Source organism: Electrona antarctica, assembly GCF_951216825.1.
Source record: "Electrona antarctica genome assembly, chromosome: 1".
NCBI lineage: Eukaryota > Metazoa > Chordata > Actinopteri > Myctophiformes > Myctophidae > Electrona > Electrona antarctica.
In genome coordinates, this window is record NC_136806.1 from 35,676,967 (window position 1) to 35,695,263 (window position 18,297).

General features: G+C 41.4%; 1 protein-coding gene and 1 long non-coding RNA gene across 2 annotated transcripts; both read left to right on the top strand.

The window, feature by feature from the left end:
* Positions 1–330: 330 nt before the first annotated feature.
* On the top strand, positions 331–3,296 carry LOC306921456 (saxitoxin and tetrodotoxin-binding protein 1-like). The gene is made up of 6 exons (XM_079498592.1): positions 331–492; positions 767–909; positions 1,721–1,806; positions 1,907–2,044; positions 2,267–2,386; positions 3,173–3,296. The coding sequence occupies exons 1-6, from the start codon at positions 364–366 to the stop codon at positions 3,232–3,234; spliced, it is 678 nt and encodes a 225-aa protein (XP_079354718.1). The 5' UTR covers positions 331–363; the 3' UTR covers positions 3,235–3,296.
* Positions 3,297–16,123: 12,827 nt separating this feature from the next.
* LOC306922546 lies at positions 16,124–18,102 on the top strand. The gene is made up of 3 exons (XR_013789940.1): positions 16,124–16,251; positions 17,002–17,090; positions 17,977–18,102. It is a non-coding gene; the product is annotated as an uncharacterized lncRNA (long non-coding RNA).
* The last annotated feature ends 195 nt before the right edge of the window (positions 18,103–18,297 follow it).

The following is an 18,297-nucleotide window of genomic DNA, read 5'->3' on the forward strand; positions in this document are numbered from 1 at the left end:
ATTAAGGTAAAAGGATGCTGTACAGATTGAGAATAAAAGTCCACTGCTCAGAATCTATCAAGGATGCTTCTTTGGAATCCAGACATGATTTCCCTTCTTCTATAATAAGACACACTGACACATGTGCGCACGCACACACACGCACGCAGTTGAGGAAGTCTACTGTGAAATGCTATTAAGTGAATTCTGGATAATTCTGTTTACATAAAGTGGGCACATACACTCACACACTTTGGACTTTGAGGTCTAAAGTTCAGGCCATGTAGGGAAGGCAGGAGGTCTTTATAAAGACCAGCAGGTGCACACATCAAACCAGGCTCAAGTCCCATTTCCACTGATCCAGCAGCAAGTGACGCTTCCACAATGTGTGCTCTGTACAAACTGATCGCACTGGTTGCACTGGCTCTGAGCTGCAGAGCGGAGGAGCCCACATACACAGAAGAAGAATGTGAGCCCTTGACTCATACTCTGCCCGCTGCTGAGGTGGACAAGGTAAGTCTAATTAATTCCTGTACTGTGTGCACTGTACTGTCTAACATCTACTATCTATAATGTCCACTCTCTAATGTCTACTGACAATTAAAAAATAATAATAATTAGGGGGAAAAACATTTGAAGTAGTGGTGAAAATAGTTTTGGAACCACTGGCAATGTCTTCTGTCTTCTTATCTTTGCATGTATTTTTTTAAAGCAAAGATTTTTAACACAAATATTTGGTTGCATAGAAGAATGGGTTAAATACAATGTAATGAATGTGACCCCTCAGATCTATGGCCACTGGGTGCTGGTTGCAGCGTTTTCAGATTTCGAGGCGGGTCTGCAAATGATCGGCAACATCTCCACATCTCATCTTGACATTGCTCTGAACCCCGACACCACCCTTCACTTCCACGAGAACAACAGAGACCTGTAAATACTTGTAACTTTAATAATATAATCTTGAATTGTCCCTTTATGCCCAGTTATGGTCCCATGTAGTTGTTTGTTTGCCTTTGCTGTTTTTATGCCATTGTTTTTAAACCCTGTAGCAATTTGAGGTTTGTGGAACTGTAAAGTGCATAACCTATATATTATTACTACTACTACTACTACTACTACTACTACTACTACTACTACTACTACTATTATTATTATGTATCTACTTAAAGCTGCTGTAAGTGATATTTCTGGGTAAAAACTAAAACATTTTTAGTAAAAAAAATAAAAATGGAAATAAGTTCTATATTCTGATAGTACCTAATCATTGTTATAGAGCAGGGGTCTCCCCGTCTCTTTGGCAAGCATAAAATACATTCACAAACACTATCGCAATATCTATTAGAGAATATATATATATATAGTTTTTCTTTAAGCCCTATATTTTGTTGTACGAGAAATAGCAAAAATCTACTAATTATCAAGCTGCAGGTGTCACATGGCGATGTGTTATGTATGTTATGTGATGTGTTATGTGTGATGTGTTATTAGATCTGCAAATTTCACTAGTTTGGCAAGGCAGAGCAAGCACTATCGCAGATTCCACACCACAGCTATTACAACGGGAATTTACAGAGATCACAGTCTAGGTTTTCAGCTCAGTGTTTGACTAACAGTGTGTGTGTGTGTGTGTGTGTGTGTGTGTGTGTGTGTGTGTGTGTGTGTGTGTGTGTGTGTGTGTGTGTGTGTGTGTGTGTGTGTGTGTGTGTGTGTACGCGCGCGCACGTGCGGTGTTGTCCTGCAGGACTGGCGTCTGTTCGGGTCGCTCTAGTGATGCCACTGTGGTTGACCCAGCGGGCACAGCTCTCACTCTGCATATTGGAGAATTTGGTGAGTTCCACACTATAGCATTGCCGCCGGGCAGAAACCGAGTGTGTGTGTGTCTGTGTATAATGAATTGTTTGTGTGTGTGTGTGTGTGTGTGTTCCAGTGAGGGAGCATGACGGCATTACGTCCAAGCACAATGCCTCAGCCGATGTGATCTTCTACAAGACCTGCCCCGACTGCCTAGTCAGAATCTACAAAGCAGTCTTCTTTGGACATGAGGCACGAGCCCTCTTCTTCTACAGTAAGTCACGTGCGCACGCACGCACGCACGCACGCACACACGCACACACACACACACACACACACACACACACACACACACACACACACACACACATTGTACTTTGTCATGACTATCATGCAACGACTGAATGTCCAGTGTAGTTGTCAATTATGTCTTTACAGTATATAGCCTTCAGTATGTTTATGCAGTGTGTCTAATGTATTTGTCGGTGTATATTAGGAACGGAAGGCAAACATCTCGAGGCTGATAAGCTGGTCACTTCTCACGAATACATTAAGAAACAAGCTGTATGTCTGAAGTTCTTGCTCGAGCGTCACTACATGTACGACGGGAAGTCTGGTATGTATTATTACTATTACTATCATCATCATCATTATTACTATTATTATTATTATTATTTTATAGTTATTCTGCTGTTTTCATTGAATAATTCAATAAAGAATTTGTGCACCTATATGTTGTTTCATCTATTTAATCCTGACCTATTTTTTTATTTCATTGCTAAATGAAAAAAGGAAAAACAATGTCCAAAATATGTGACCCAAAAAGTATTAACAAGAGCTTGTGACTAAATAATAACTACATTTGGATCCATTGGAACACAGCAACCGTTTTGGACATACAAATGTTTCCATCCAACATAGATGACATGCATGCACACATGTAGGCTACTGTACCTCACCACCCACTGGTGGGCTGGGAGGGTACTATCCCCCAATCTACTACTATCTCACTCTACTATCTCACTACTATCTCACTATCAGGCAATGAATCCTAGGCCTTGTAGTCGATGCCCTACTGCTACACCTCGCCTTCTTAGCTACGTGTACAAAGACGGAGACAGGGTAGAGTAATGTTACATAATTGGAACTGGAATATTCTTTCTTTAAAAGCTTGAAAGAGTATACAGTATGTTAAACAGGAGCTTAACTAACTACATTAGTACCATTGAACCAAGCCAGGAACACAATCAATTGATTGATAATTAAATCGTGTTTCACGTGCTCTGAAAATGCAGCCCATCCATCTGACCAGAATAGTGGGTGGGCTGCAAACACTTTGGAGATCCAGAACAGGTTGAGAACCACTGCCGTGTATATATGTCTCCTCTCTCCCCTCATGCAGAGATTTGCACCAAGAAAGCGGAAGAGCCAGAGGCAGAGGCAGAGGCAGCGGCAGCGGTCTGACGCCTTAGTAGGTGCAGTGGTGAAGTGGTTGTGGGCTTGAGCCCCATTGTGTTATTACATGTAATACACCTGAAAAATAAAATAAAAACTTTAAAAGATAACCAGCAACTCAATGTTCCATCATTCATTCTGTTTTGTTTGTTTTGCTTGTTTTTTTGTTTGTTTTTTCAGATTAATTAATTTACAGAGTTGGAAATGCACATAAGCGTTAGCATCTTATAATGTTTGGACAAAATCTGTGGGGGGACTCTGCACATATAGTCCGGCAGACATGGGTGGTGATACTTATAAGGGAGGTCGTGTCATGATTCAAATAATCCACTATGTTCCAAACCTTCAATAAGTGGTGTAAAGCAACAAAGTATATTTACTGAAGTATACTGTACCAATTTTCTGTACTTTTACTTCTGCTCCACTACATCTCAGAGTCAAATATTATACTTTTACTTCTGCTCCACTACATCTCAGAGTCAAATATTATACTTTTACTTCTGCTCCACTACATCTCAGAGTCAAATATTATACTTTTACTTCTGCTCCACTACATCTCAGAGTCAAATATTATACTTTTACTCCAATACAATTATTTGAAAACTGTTACATCTTACTTTTTTAGCCGACTTACAAGGTCACAATGCGTCGCGATGGGGCACATTGTAGGCTTGTAGATCTAATATTTTATACCATTTATACATTTGAAAACGTGTGAAATGGGACATTCTGCATGATGAGTACAGAGTTTTCTGCTTTTGGTACTTAAGTAGAATCAGGTAACAAATGTGTAAAATGTGTTTTTGTGCATATAGTTCCCATCATATCGTTATTTCCATTGAAAAATAAAAGGGAAGAAAATGACATATTTACACATAGTACCTGAGATAAATAAAGGTATGTGAGCGTAGCAGCAGATGTACTGTGCAGGACGTTAGTTAAGGTGCTAAAAAAACACACAAAGAGAAACTAGGTGCTTTTTTAAACTGTATGTAACTGCTATTTAAGTGTCTTACATACAGTATACAACTGGCAAGGAAAAATCATGTGTCATCTTTAAAAGGATCCGTAATAAATTAATTGTATTAATCTGAGAATAGATTTTGATATTCAATCATGGTGTAATTATTTAATTAATACACACATTCAACCCAATCCAATCTACTTTATTTATATAGCACTTTTCACAACTCTAGGTTTACAAAGTGATGTACTGAAAAATAAAAGCTAAATACACTATATAAGCTAAAACACAGAAAACAGCAACATCACAGTAAAAAAGAACAAAATAAACCACAAGGGAGACACATCATTGAAGAATATACGAGACACAGCAGTGTCAGCAGACAGTGAAACAAAAACATAGACCACAGAACTCTCAAACGGAATTAAAGACAAGGTGTAAAGGTGGGTCTTAAGGCGAGATTTAAAAGTCTCGATGGGGGCCAGTTTGATGTGGGAGGGGACACAATTTGGGCGCTACGACAGAAAAGGCTTGCTCACCTCTAGTCTTTAAACGTGTATTCTACTCTTCTTTATGACCTCAATTTACAACTGGCCTGCAAGAACACAATGACCTTGAGGGATTATAAACCTTTTTGAGTTCAGATAGATACTGAGTCACTGACTACCGGGAGCTAGGCCCAGCCCTCATAATATTTTTTGCTACATTTTTTTTCACTATTATTTCCTGTTAGCATATACCTTGGGCCATCTCAAAATGAAGGGACCACCCCCAACTCGGCTCCGTTTGGTTTCAGGGGCCCCAAAACCCCTTTTTTGGTATATGTCTCTGGCGAAATTGTGTAAAGGCAAATACAAATTCACTAAAATTACATAAATACACATGGAAGTGTGAAATTTGGCATGGAGTATCCTGACACATAGGGGTAAGTAGCATAATAGGATTTTGGGGAGCATCTACCATTGTATTCTTAAATATGCGCTTGACAAATAACAACAAAGATGGTTATTTTCCAGCACATTATGGTGAATATCACTGCCTCACTTGTATATAGAAAACTTCCCATATCCTTAATCTTCAATTTAAGACCAAGATGACCTTTCTATCTTGAAAATTGCTCTTTCTGTAGCCAAAAGTCTGCACTATACAGTACCTCAAATCGGTGAAAATTGTATATTCAGTCAGTATCAGCTATAGGCCTACTTTTAGAATGAAATTAATGAATGACTGGGTTTGAACTGACTCCACATTATGGAATATTTCTTGCTGTTTCTTACTTGAATAAACTATGTTAAAAAGTTTTGTCCCCGCTACCATTTTTATGCAAATTAGTGCTGCCATCTCAGCCAATATTGCACTTAAATTAACAAATAAGGTGTCTAGACCTACCGGTATGTTTTGAGGGTCAAGGATCTCAGTGAAACTATTCTTAAAGTGACCACATATCTTTACAAATATGGTATATAGACAGATGCTGCATTTTAAAGCGAGCATTATAGCAGTGGTTTTCAACTCTTTTCATATCAGGGTCCATTATTTGTTTGGCATTTGAGCCACGGACAACCATTTGATGAAATTTAGTCTCATACCCAAAACGTACAATGTTTTGTCCTCGTCGGATTGGATTTTGTTCACAATTCCATAATGTATTGATGTTGGTAGTGGTACTATAGGAGAGATAAATAACTACTGTGTACTGTTACATATTTGCCTGTGTACAGGGCAGAATACTGTAATGGATTGTGTGACTGTTTGTATTTAGTTCTGCATAGTGCAGGCCATTCTATAATGTGTATACTGCCGTATACTATTGTTCATTACTCTAATTATGTAGATTTCTTGTAATTTAAGTAATGCAGATGTTTAACAATAATTTAACTCTTGGTCCATCTGGTTTAATTTTACACTCTCAAGAGTTAAAGATCTAATAAGGGTCCATTTGGTTACCAACTCTCCATCATTTAGCTGGGGACCACCTGGAACCCCTCAAGGACCACTAGTGGCCTGTAGACCACTAGTGGTCTACAGGCGTGAAGAGTCTCCACATCCAACCACGGGGGACAACGCGGCTGGAGACGGACCTAATCGGCCACACCGTGATAGTTTACCTGCTATTTTTCCAGTCGACACCATGGCTCAATCAACCCCACCAGAGCCCACAACGAACCTGGACGAGGGACCCCATCCCCCACTCCCGCCACCCCACGACGACCCCCACGCACCCCCCACCCTCCCCCCACGGCAACCCGCGGCTACTACAGACATCAACAATGGCCCTCCGCTCTCCTACTTCACCACGGAGGAAATAAGCACCATAGTCAGAGCCAACGGACTGTATATCTTTCACCTGAACGTCAACAGCCTTGGACCCAAACTGGCTGAAATCAGGCATATGTTTCAATGCGGTAAGGCTAACATCATTAGCTTCTCTGAAACTAAACTTGATGAGTCAACCAAAGACCCAGAAGTTGAAATAGAGAACTATTCTTTGATCAGAAACGACAGAAACAGGCATGGTGGTGGTGTGTGTATGTATATTCACAAAGACACTGAATATGTTACTCGTACTGACTTACAGCATGATGAAATTGAAACTGTGTGGGTTGAATTAATTTTCAAAAAGGCTAAATCGGTATTAGTGGGCACCGTCTACAGACCGCCTGACCAACATGGGTTCTATGATATACTTGAGGGGTGCTTAGCTGGGGAGGAATGTGTAGAGAAAATCCTGATTGGCGACTACAATACAGACATGCAACGTAAGGAAGCACCTGTGTTTAAGTCATTCAGTAAGTTCAACCATCCCTATGCCCTTCATCATAGGGGTTTGGTTTTTCCACAATAGCTTCATCAGCTCGCTTGTATAAGTTAACATTAACGTTTAAGAATAGAAGAGAACCTTGACCATCAAAACATAGGTCTAGAGTGACACCTTATTTGATCTTTTAAATGCAATATTGGCTGAGTTACTGTATAGTGAAAATAGATTTTTTGAGTGGTGCTAGCGCCACTCAAACACACACACACACACACACACACACACACACGCACACACACACACACACACACACACACACACACACACACCAGGGAGGAGTACAGTACAGCATTTCTACTCAGATCTACAAGCTCACGTGTTGCCGTGCACACCACATGACAGTGGCACTCAACAACTACAGCACAGTACAGTACAGTACATCACAGCACAGTACAGTTCTATGAAGTACAGTACAGTAGTACTGTACTTCATAGAACTGTACTGTACAGTACAGTTATATGAAGTACAGTAAAGTACTACGAAGTACAGTACAGTACTGCAAAGTACAGTACAGTACTACAAAGTACAGTACAGTACTGTGAAGTACAGTACAGTAAAGTACAGTACAGTACAGTACTATAAAGTACAGTACAACAAAGTACGCAATTTTCAAGATAGAAAGGTCATCTTGGGCTTAAATTGAAGCTTAAGGATATGGGAAGTTTTCTATATACAAATGAGGCAGTGATATTCACCATAATGTGCTGGGAAATAATGTTTCTGGAGATGATGTAGGTCATATTTAAGAATATAGATAGCCCAAAAATCCTATTCTGCTACTTACCCCTATGTGTCAAGATACTCCATGCCAAATTTCACACTTCCATGTGTATTTATGTAATTGTAGTGAATTTTGATTTGCCTTTACACAATTTCGCCAGAGACAATGAGACATATACCAAAAAAGGGGTTTTGGGGCCCCTGAAACCAAACGGAGCCGAGTTGGAGGTGGTCCCTTCATTTTGAGATGGCTCAAGGCATATGCTAACAGGAAATAATAGTGAAAAAAAGGTAGCAAGGTAGTCCAAACGTGTGGAGATAAAAGCATGAATGACTCAAAATCGTTTGTAGCACTTTGTAGTCTTGCGGTTGTTGACAGTGAGAAAAATTATACCTTTGGCAAATTAGGAAAAAAGAGGAGTCCCAGCAGGCAATGTCCTTATTTCTAACTAGAATTGATTAAAGGACAAACATGATTACAAATTGTGACTTCAGGACTACATTTCTGAAAGAAGTGAAGTGCAGAGAAAACATGGCAAGCTTATATACGGGCTGAATATAGGGTGTCTGCTAGGGCTGTCTGAATTGACCAGTTTAATGTTTCTACGTGATATACATGATATAATATATATATATGGGGTAGTCAGATACTACAACTTAATTTGGGCAAGCAGCCTCAGATAATAAAAGCTGGATCTGACTACAGAACAGAAAAAAACAAGACAGAGAACATTAGAAGACAGTAGAGACAGAGGACATTAGAAGACAGTAGAGACAGAGGACATTAGAAGATAGTAGATGGTAGTATAGAGTAGACAGTACAGTACATACTGTACTCTCTATAGTAGGCTATAGAGATGTACATTATCGGCCGGTATTTGCAATTTTGCATAAAATTGTAATCGGTTAAAATGTATCGGTTTAATTAATTTAAATCTCCCGAATTTATTATAGTTTATTTTTATCTGGAAAACCTTACATTTATTAATGCATCCAGTGGGGCCTCACAATAAATTTACAATTTACAATTTAGGCATTTAGCAGACGCTCTTAATCCAGAGCGACTTACATTAAGCAATAACAAAAGCATGGCATACATCACATATATAAAAAGTAGTTATCATGAATCATGCGTAGACTAAGAACGTAACAGTGGAGTATCTATGTAAACTATACATACTATACTATATAATATATTATACATGTGTACTATAAAGTGCTATGACTACATAAAGTGCAATTCTAGAGCTGTCTACGTAACAAGCTATAAGTCTGTTTAAAATACTATCTAAGTCTACATAATGTGCTATCTAAGGGGCTAGGCTAGGGCAAGTGCTACGGGCCATGGTGGAGTCTGAAGAGGTGGGTTTTCAGACTACGGCGGAATAAAATTAGGTATAATGTGTTAATTCCACGACCGCATATATCGGTATTGGTTGATATCGGTATAGGAAATTAGGAGTAGGGCAATATCGGACAGTCCTTAGTAGGCTACATACATACATACTGTAGCCTACCGTACAGGAAGACATGACTTACCTTGTCCCCCGCAGCGGTCAGTGTATGAGTCATGGGCTCTCATTCTTCTGGTGTGAGCTCCGCTCTGCAGCTCAGAGCCAGTGCAACCAGTGCCATCAGTTTGTATACAGAGCACACATCGTGGAAGTGTCAGTTCTGGAAAGGAGTTTGATGTGTGCACCCCCTGGGCTTTATAAAGACATCCTGCCTTCCCTAAATGGCTCTTTTAGACCCTAAAGTCCAAAGTGTGTGTGTGTGTGTGTGTTTCATTTCTTTGCAAAAATAAGGTCACATAAATCGCATGTTGTTCAGACGTCAAATTGTTTTTATTTATTTATGTATTCATGTATGCATTTATGTATTTATGTTTGTTTGTTTATTTATGAATGGATGGATGAAAAGAATGATAATCCCCACCACTACTGCCTCACTTTAAGTTTGCTCATGGACAACTCAACACAACTTTCTCCATGGGACAGACAACCAGCAGCATGAAAGCTTTTATTGTGGGAGATGAGGATGGGATATAAGTCTATAAATCATAAGCCTATAAGTCATTCATTCAAAAAAAAAAGTTTGCAATACCGGTAACTTTGTTTTGAAAATTAAATAACATTCTGCATTCATAAAACATTCTCTAATGACCTCTGCTTTTGACAAATTAAACTGCATTGTTGCATACATATTTGAACACAGATTAAAGGTGATAATGCATTGTTGCATTGAACACAGATTAAAGGTGATAATGCATTGTTGCATACATATTTGAACACAGATTAAAGGTGATAATGCATTGTTGCATACATATTTGAACACAGATTAAAGGTGATAATGCATTGTTGCATACATATTTGAACACAGATTAAAGGTGATAATGCATTGTTGGGGTTTGGGGTCTTTCACATAGTAAGGGGATATACTGTACTATGGGCTTAAATTGACGAAAATATTATTTTGTACCTGTGCACCAAAAAAGTGCACTTGTGTTTGGTTTGTGTTTGAACTTGCAATTTTATACCTATAAAACTGTATTGTAATTATAGATATACATTTTACAATTAACATTTGTTAACAGAAAAAAATACCTCTACAAGCTGAACTCCTGCAATTGCTCAGGTACAGATTGGTTCTACAGATGCTCAGAATTGTTATAATAAGTTAAGTTAACGAATAAAAGTGTTCAACTTGTAGAGTGAAAACAAAAAACAAGCAAAGTAAAAGTATTAGTACAGATGTTACATAATTGGATTAATTATAGCAAACTCGGTTATCAGTTATCAGTCGCATGCTGTTGTATTATAGAGGAAAGTGCTGACTCAGCTTTCAGTCACAGGTCTTTGCTGCTGCTACGGTGTTCGGGGGCGGAGATCCATCGATCTACTACCTACCCACCTCATCATCATGATCCTATCACCAGCGGCCGTCCTGCGGAAGCCTACTTAAACCCAGCTGTGGCTTGCGTTTGTTGGCATTGTGTCTCCGTCTGTCATACGGTGCACACACTGTCCAGGGCGCTGCTGAATGATCATTTTCTAAACCTTAGAAGCTCTAAACACTACTGGGACTCTAAATGTTGAGAGCACCCCGAGTGGTTTATTGTTCCTCTTCCTCTGTCTCAGCATTGAAGTTACATTGAATTATACTTGAGTTGGTAAGGTATAATTTAATGGAGTATGGGAGCTTTCTTTCTGTAACCATCATTCTTTTTGGTAGGAATGAGTTAGAGTAGTGAGTTTATATAGTTCAAATATTTGTAACCCTTTTCCTTTTGTTGGCTAGGTTTAGGTAGAGGGTTTTTCTTGTGTTCAGTTCAGGCTTAGTTTGTTTTTGTTTGTTTCTCTGGGTTGCCCCATATATAGCCACTATATATAAGTAACTATACCTTTAAGTAATTGTAACGTCCGGCTCGAGCAGAGTGCTCGTCCCGTTTATTGATTTGGTTGGAAACCCATTCAATTACCATACTTTTAGTACATCACGGTTGTCTAGAAGAATATAGATATATATTGATTCCATGTGATTATATATTGCATTGTGTATTCTAAGTAAGTAAAAGTAAAGTAAAAATAAGTAAAAATACCTTGTTGAAGAACCGTGAATAAACTACACTTCACTTTCCAGCCTTGTTGCATCCTTTAACAACCCCTAGACCAACAGAATGCTTAGTTGGCACAGTGTCATATTCAGGTTTGTGGGAGAGTATCCTACAACATCCTTTTTATAAAGGAGTAGATTACCTTGCAGACCACATGTGATGCTTGCTGTCCAAATAGTTATTTTTTGTTCTCTTCATAAAGCCACTGTTCCACTAATGATTTGAGTTTGATCCACTAATGTTTTGAATTTGCTCCTACTTCTCAAATCTCAACCATGCTCTCCTGTGTTGGTTGCCAGTTTGGGCTATCCACACACTGTGTGCAAAATGTCACACACTAAATTTGCCTTAGTCATGAACTTGGTTTACCTTAGTCATGAACTTGGTTTACCTTAGACATGCGCTCATTTTGCTGAGTCATAATAATAATAATAATAATAATACATAAGATTTATATAGCGCTTTTCTGGGTACCCAAAGTCGCTTTACAGACATTTTAGTACAGACATTTTTATTAGAAAAACTAGTTTAAAAGGTTAAAAACTAGAAATCAAAAACAAAAAGGACAAACAAGAAGGGTGTGTGTGTGTGTGTGTGTGTGTGGGGGGGGGGGGGGGGGGGGGGGGGGGGTTATGTAGGGAAAGCCAGTTTGAAAAGGTGGGTTTTGAGTGTGCTTTTGAACATTTCGAAGGTGGGGGAGATCTGATGTGAGTTGGGAGTGAGTTCCAAAGAGAAGGGGCGGCCACTGCGAAGGCCCTGTCTCCCCAAGTTTGTTTGTTGGACTTGTGGGGTTCCAGTTGGTTGGCAGTGCTTGACCTGAGGGAGCGAGAGGGGACATGGCGGTTGTTGAGTTCAGAGAGGTAGAGGGGGGCCTGGTTGTTGAGGGTTTTGTAGGTGATGGTGCGTATTTTGAAATCAATTCTGGACTTGACTGGTGTTTACAGTCCTGGGATGTTTTGCCAGTCCTGGCAATATTTGGCTATTGCAATATTTGGCTGGACCATTTGGACCAGGGGTGCCCATTACGTCGATCGCGGTCGACCAGTCGATCGCAAGCGCTGCGCAGGTAGACCGCTTGGCCTTGCCATGAAAAAAGAAAAACAATCCTGCCTCAGGCAGGCGGCGGCGCGCCGGTGGCTTTGAAGGAGAACGTCGGGTCTGTTCTGTTGTTAAACAAACAAATTAAAAGGATATCTATCCATCATTGTTCATATAGAAAGATGCGCGCGGCAAAGAAGCCTAAAACATATCACTTCATAAATGGACTAGACTCCTCCGCGGGGACCCCCATTATCCGCGGACCCCCACACAGACTACCGCGGAGGCACGGACCCCCGCGGAGGTCGGCACGGACCCCCGCGGAGGTCGACGCGGACCCCCACGGAGGTCGGCGCGGACCACCGCGGAGGTCCGCGATAGTCTGCGTGGGGGTCCGCGATAGTCTGCGTGGGGGTCCGCGCCTCCACGGTAGTCTCTGTGTGGTCTGTGCGGTAGCATCATGATGCCATCATCCATGCATCACAACCAAAACAAACTAGGACTAGCTTTGATGGTTGCCACATTTCGTGACTGAGAGAGAAACAAGCAACCAGGTCTATGAAAATGTTAACAGGCCAGATCAAGTCAGAAAATCCGAAAAAGTCAGAAATTAAGTCTCTTCTTTGCAATGCGGGGAAACTGAAAAGATAAATAAATAGAATTGATTTTGAAACCTAGATTTTGAAAGTCCTAATGCCTTAATGTTATTTATTTATTCGCCATATAGGTACATATTTTGAGTATTTTAAGCAAAGGGATAATTATCTTTTGGTTGGTAGATCACCTTGAGCTGGCAATTTTAAAAGTAGACCTCAAGTCAAAAAAGTGTGGGCACCCCTGATTTGGACCAATACTGCTCCAGTCCCAAGCACAATTACAGTGGCATTCCTTGCTTGCATTAATATTCTTGAGTATATCAGTAGCCTCCATATTAACTTGATTAAACCTGATTTATTTTCCATTATTATTGCGACTGTAGGTCACAGATTACTATGAAAACCTGCAAAACCTGTCAGTCTGTCCATCCGTCGATCCATCAAGCCACCATATATGGCCATCAGTCCATCACGCCTCGTGCCACGCTCCATATATGGCCGTCTCCATATATTCAGCATATGGAATGAACTGGCCATATATGGAGCTTGTCTTGAGTGTACAGGGTTTGATGAGGTCAGATCAACATATGGAATATGTCAGAACAGGTCAGCTCCATATATGGATATCTAAGTATGGCAGCGGGGGCAGTGTTTCGACTGTACAGGGTTTGAAGTACAGTCTGTACAGGGTTTGATGTACCTGGGCCCTACATGGGCCCTACCGGGGTCCGGCCCAGGTAGGGCCCAGGTAGGGCCCAGCCTTAATTTCCGGGCCTGTTGAGAACTCTAGTTTTCGACGGCTGCCGGGCACGGCTTTGGAGCGGGCCCGTCTAGGGCAGGGGTCCTCAACTACAAATGCTGAAGGTCCACTAATATTTTGTGAAAAAGACTAAGGTCTGGTCCCATGAGCACGACGCGGGCCGCCGCGCGCCGACATTTTGGATTAATTAATTAATTACTGGGCAGACACTGCATGGGGAGGCACTGGGGAGACACTGGGGAGGCACTGGGGGGACACTGGGGAGGCACTGGGGGGACACTGGGGAGGCACTCAGGGGGACACTGGGGAGCCACTCAGGGGGGCACTGGGAAGGTACCGGGGAGGCACTGGACAGGCACTGGGCAGACACTGGGCAGACACTGGGGAGGCACTTGGTGGACACTGGGTAGGCACTGGGGGGACACTGGGTAGGCACTGGGGGGACACTGGGGAGGCACTGGGGGGACACTGGGGGGACACTGGACATTTCATATCACACACACCATGATTCACTACTCCCCCCCCCCCCCCCCCCCCCCCAGGGTCCACAGAGAGGTGGTCCGGGGTCCAGTCGTGGGCCGCGGTCCGCCAGTTGAGGACCCCTGGTCTAGGGTTTGAATGGACTGGTATCAGTCAAAAGGGAGACAGAGTTTTGCACAAAGAAAGCGGAGGAATGTGCACCCATGACTCATACTCTGCCCACTGCTGAGGTAGACAAGGTTAGTCTCATGTCTTCCGGCTATGTACTGAACTGTACCTATACATGAACTGTACCTACGTGAACTGTACCTACGTGAATTGTACCTACATGAACTGTGTTTTTTAAACTTTCGAGTGGTTCTGTTGAATTTGTGTATGCAATGTATCAGAGTCCTCTGTCCAAAAGGTGCAACACCTTACACCGGACTTAATGCCATGGTGTTCCCTCTCTGGAGCACGCACGCACGCACGCACGCACGCACGCACTTAGAATGTTTATCTTGGAATGCCTGGTCCATGTACAAATCAAAGACACAGCCCACCTCCAGAATCAGGACCTCCTTGTGACTGGTGTCAACAAAGACAACATCAGGTGTATTTGGGATGTTAGCAAAGACATCGCATGCACAGCTAAACCAATCTGGTAAGTTAACACTCTTGAATGTTTATACATTGCTGCACTAGATGGCACATACTTTCGAACTGCATCAGACACTAGGTCAACAATCTGGTCGTGGCGAGCAATATACACATTTTTGTATGCACTACATCCGTTTGTTATGTGTGCGATGGATTCTAGGTGTTGTTCAGAATCATGATGGTTTATACAGAGTGGAGTGTGGGTGTCGGGATACCAGATTGACAGATTATACTTGGTTGGTAATACTTGCAGTCTTGCTTTGATGGTGAATTTTAAAACATCCTCCCCAATAGCAGCATTTTTGTACATCGAATGTGAAACAGAGTGATCAGCTGAATCAACACAGGCCAACTTTCCCTGCAGTCTGTTTCGGGGTAGCCTTCACTACCACGCTGGAGTCTGTAATTAATCCATCAGAGTTTTGTTGGTTTTTGCCCATTTTAGCTGGACTCCTGTCCGATGATCTGATCGACGCATGCACGCGCACGTGCGTAAATTGTAAATTTACCCTTTATCCCCAGTATGGTCCCATGTAGTTGTTTGGTTGCCTTTGCAATCGATGTTTTTAAACCCTGTGGCGCACACACACACACACCCACACACACACACACACACACCCACACACACACACCCCCCCACACACACACACACACACACCCCCCCCCCACACACACACACACACCACAAATATTTACAAAACAAATATTTACAAGGTGCTTACAAAATGCAATCGGCAAATCTTGGACAAATACCTACAAGGAGTGGACTTTGAGGTCTAAAGATCAAGCCATGTAGGGAAGGCAGAAGGTCTTTATAAAGACCAGCAGGTGCACACATCAAACCAGACTCAAGTCTAATTTCCACTGATCCAGAATACAATCAGCAAGTGACAATTCCACGATGTGTGCTCTGTACAAACTGATGGCACTGGTTGCACTGGCTCTGAGCTGCAGAGCGGAGCTCACATCAGAAGAATGTGAGCCCATGACTCATACTCTGCCCGCTGCTGAGGTGGACAAGGTAAGTCTCATGAACCTCCTCTACTGCAGGCTATGTAACCTACTGTATGTATTGTCTATAACTTCTACTATCTTCTATGTCCACTGTGTAATGTCTCTACTGTCTAATGTCTATATTCTCAGGGCCACTCTCTGATGTCTATACACCGGTCTGATGTCCACTGTCTTCTGATGTCTACTGTATCATATCTACTGTCTGTTAAATACAATGTAATGAATGTGACCCCCTCAGGTCTACGGCCAGTGGGTGCTGGTTGCAGCGTTTGCAGATTTCAAGGCAGGTCAGCAAATGATTGGCAAAATCTCCACGTCTCACCTTGACATCTCCCTGAACCCTGACAACCAAGCCATTCACTTCCACGAGAACAACAAAGACCTGTAAGTACTTGGAACCTTTATTATTAATGTCATGAATTAATCTTGGGTCTTAACAAAAAGAGAAGCCCTGATTATACCTAGTTTTTAAATTGACCCTTTATCCCCAGTATGGTCCCATGTAGTTGTTTGGTTGCCTTTGCAATCGATTTTTTTAAACCCTGTGGCACTTTGAGGTTTGTGGAAATGTAAATGCGTTATAAATAAAATGTTTTATTATCATTACTTATCCACTTAAAGATGTTGTAAGTGATATTTCTGGGTTAAAACTAAAAGAAAATTTGTAAAAAAAAAAACAAGCCCAAATTGATTAAATCAATTCATTACCAGCTACATTATTATTATTATCTGCGGGGGTCCGCTATAACTGCCTCTGTGTCAGTTTCAGCGCAGTAGTTTAGGTAGGAACCACATTTCTTTAAGGCAGAACTATTGTGTTCTGAGTCGTTCATTGCCGCCCGGACATATTTGCGGTGCGCATACATCAGCCAATGAGAAAACCAGCTGGACTACAGGACCAGAGTAATCTAGTAAGAGAGTGGCGACACTAGCGTTGACTCCTATTGTAACAATGGAATGCGGAAGTGCTGATTCTATCTCAATGGGATCGTTCCAATGTTTGGAACTATAGCCCATAGGCACCCAGTTTGCGGCGAGATCAAAGCATGTCGCCACTCTCTTACTATTCCACTCGGTACAGGACTACAGACTGTGTGTGCTTGCGTGTATATGACATATATTGTTGTCCTGCAGGCATGGCGTATGTTCGAGTCGCTCTAGTGATGCCACTATGGTAATTGACCCATGGGGCGCAGCTCTCACTCTGCATGTTGGAGAATTTGGTGAGTTCCACACTAACATTTATGTTGGGCAGAAACCTCCTATCTCCATAATACCTTTTGTGTTTCTTAAATGAACGCCCTACTTGGATCATACAGTATCACACAAAAGTAGCAAAAATAGCAGATCTACAAGCTACTGTACAGTTTTGTACATATAGGAGACGATATAAGGCTACAAGAGATGAGATGCCTGCAGGAGGTAAATGTTGGTGTCATGCTGTCACAGTGGTGAGAAACAGGAGATGTACAGAATACAGATACGAGGAAGAGTCAATTAGGGACCAAACCAAGATAAGAAAATAAATACATAGTCAATATAAAACAAAATACTGAGTTGCTGGCCCTTTGCTTGATTGATTGAATACTTTAGTCGTGGCACAGTAAGACGTCAAAGCTAAAAGGATAACACAAAAACGTCCTGGGGACTCGTTTCCATTGTGGTCCTTGATATCTGCAGTGGATCTCCGAATGAATGAATGAATTAATCAATCAATGTGAATATCTATCTCCACACGCCCCTCACATACAGACACTATTTTACATCCAAATCATTGTTTTTTAATGATTCAAAGTTTTTTTCAGTGCTTTTTCAGTTTAAGCACAAAGGAATGTCTGAGAATGTGTATAAAAGAATCATACAAACAAACAACAACAAATGAAACAACTAGAGAGAAAAAAAATACAATATACACTACCAAACCTTTACAGACAATACAATACAATACAATACAATACAATACAATACAATACAATACAAAGACAATGCCAATGCCTTTGAACCTGGGTAATATTAAGTGTGTGTGTGTGTGTGTGTGTGTGTGTGTGTGTGTGTGTGTGTGTGTGTGTGTGTGTGTGTGTGTGTGTGTGTGTGTGTGTGTTGTTCCAGAAAGGGAACAGGATGGCATTAAGTCCAAGCACAGTGTCTCAGCCGATGTGGCCTTCTACAAGACCTACCCCGACTGCCTGGTCAGAATCTACAAAGGAGTCTTCTCTGGACATGAGTCACGAGTCCTCTTCTTCTACAGTATGTCAGACACATAGGCCTACATGTATGCACGCACCGTGTTACGAGCTAGCAGGCAACTCTCACATTGTACTTTGTCATGACTTTCATGCATTGACTGAATGTAGTTGTCTATTACAGTATATGTAATTACAGTATATACAGTATGTTTATGGAGTGTGTCTACTGTATCTGTGTATATTA

Bases quoted from the DNA above. Each gene is read 5' to 3' on its own strand.
- LOC306921456 (XM_079498592.1), top strand. From the start codon at position 364: ATGTGTGCTCTGTACAAACTGATCGCACTGGTTGCACTGGCTCTGAGC. The intron at 493-766 runs GTAAGTCTAATT...GTGACCCCTCAG, and splicing joins CCGCTGCTGAGGTGGACAAG to ATCTATGGCCACTGGGTGCT. The intron at 910-1,720 runs GTAAATACTTGT...GTTGTCCTGCAG, and splicing joins CACGAGAACAACAGAGACCT to GACTGGCGTCTGTTCGGGTC.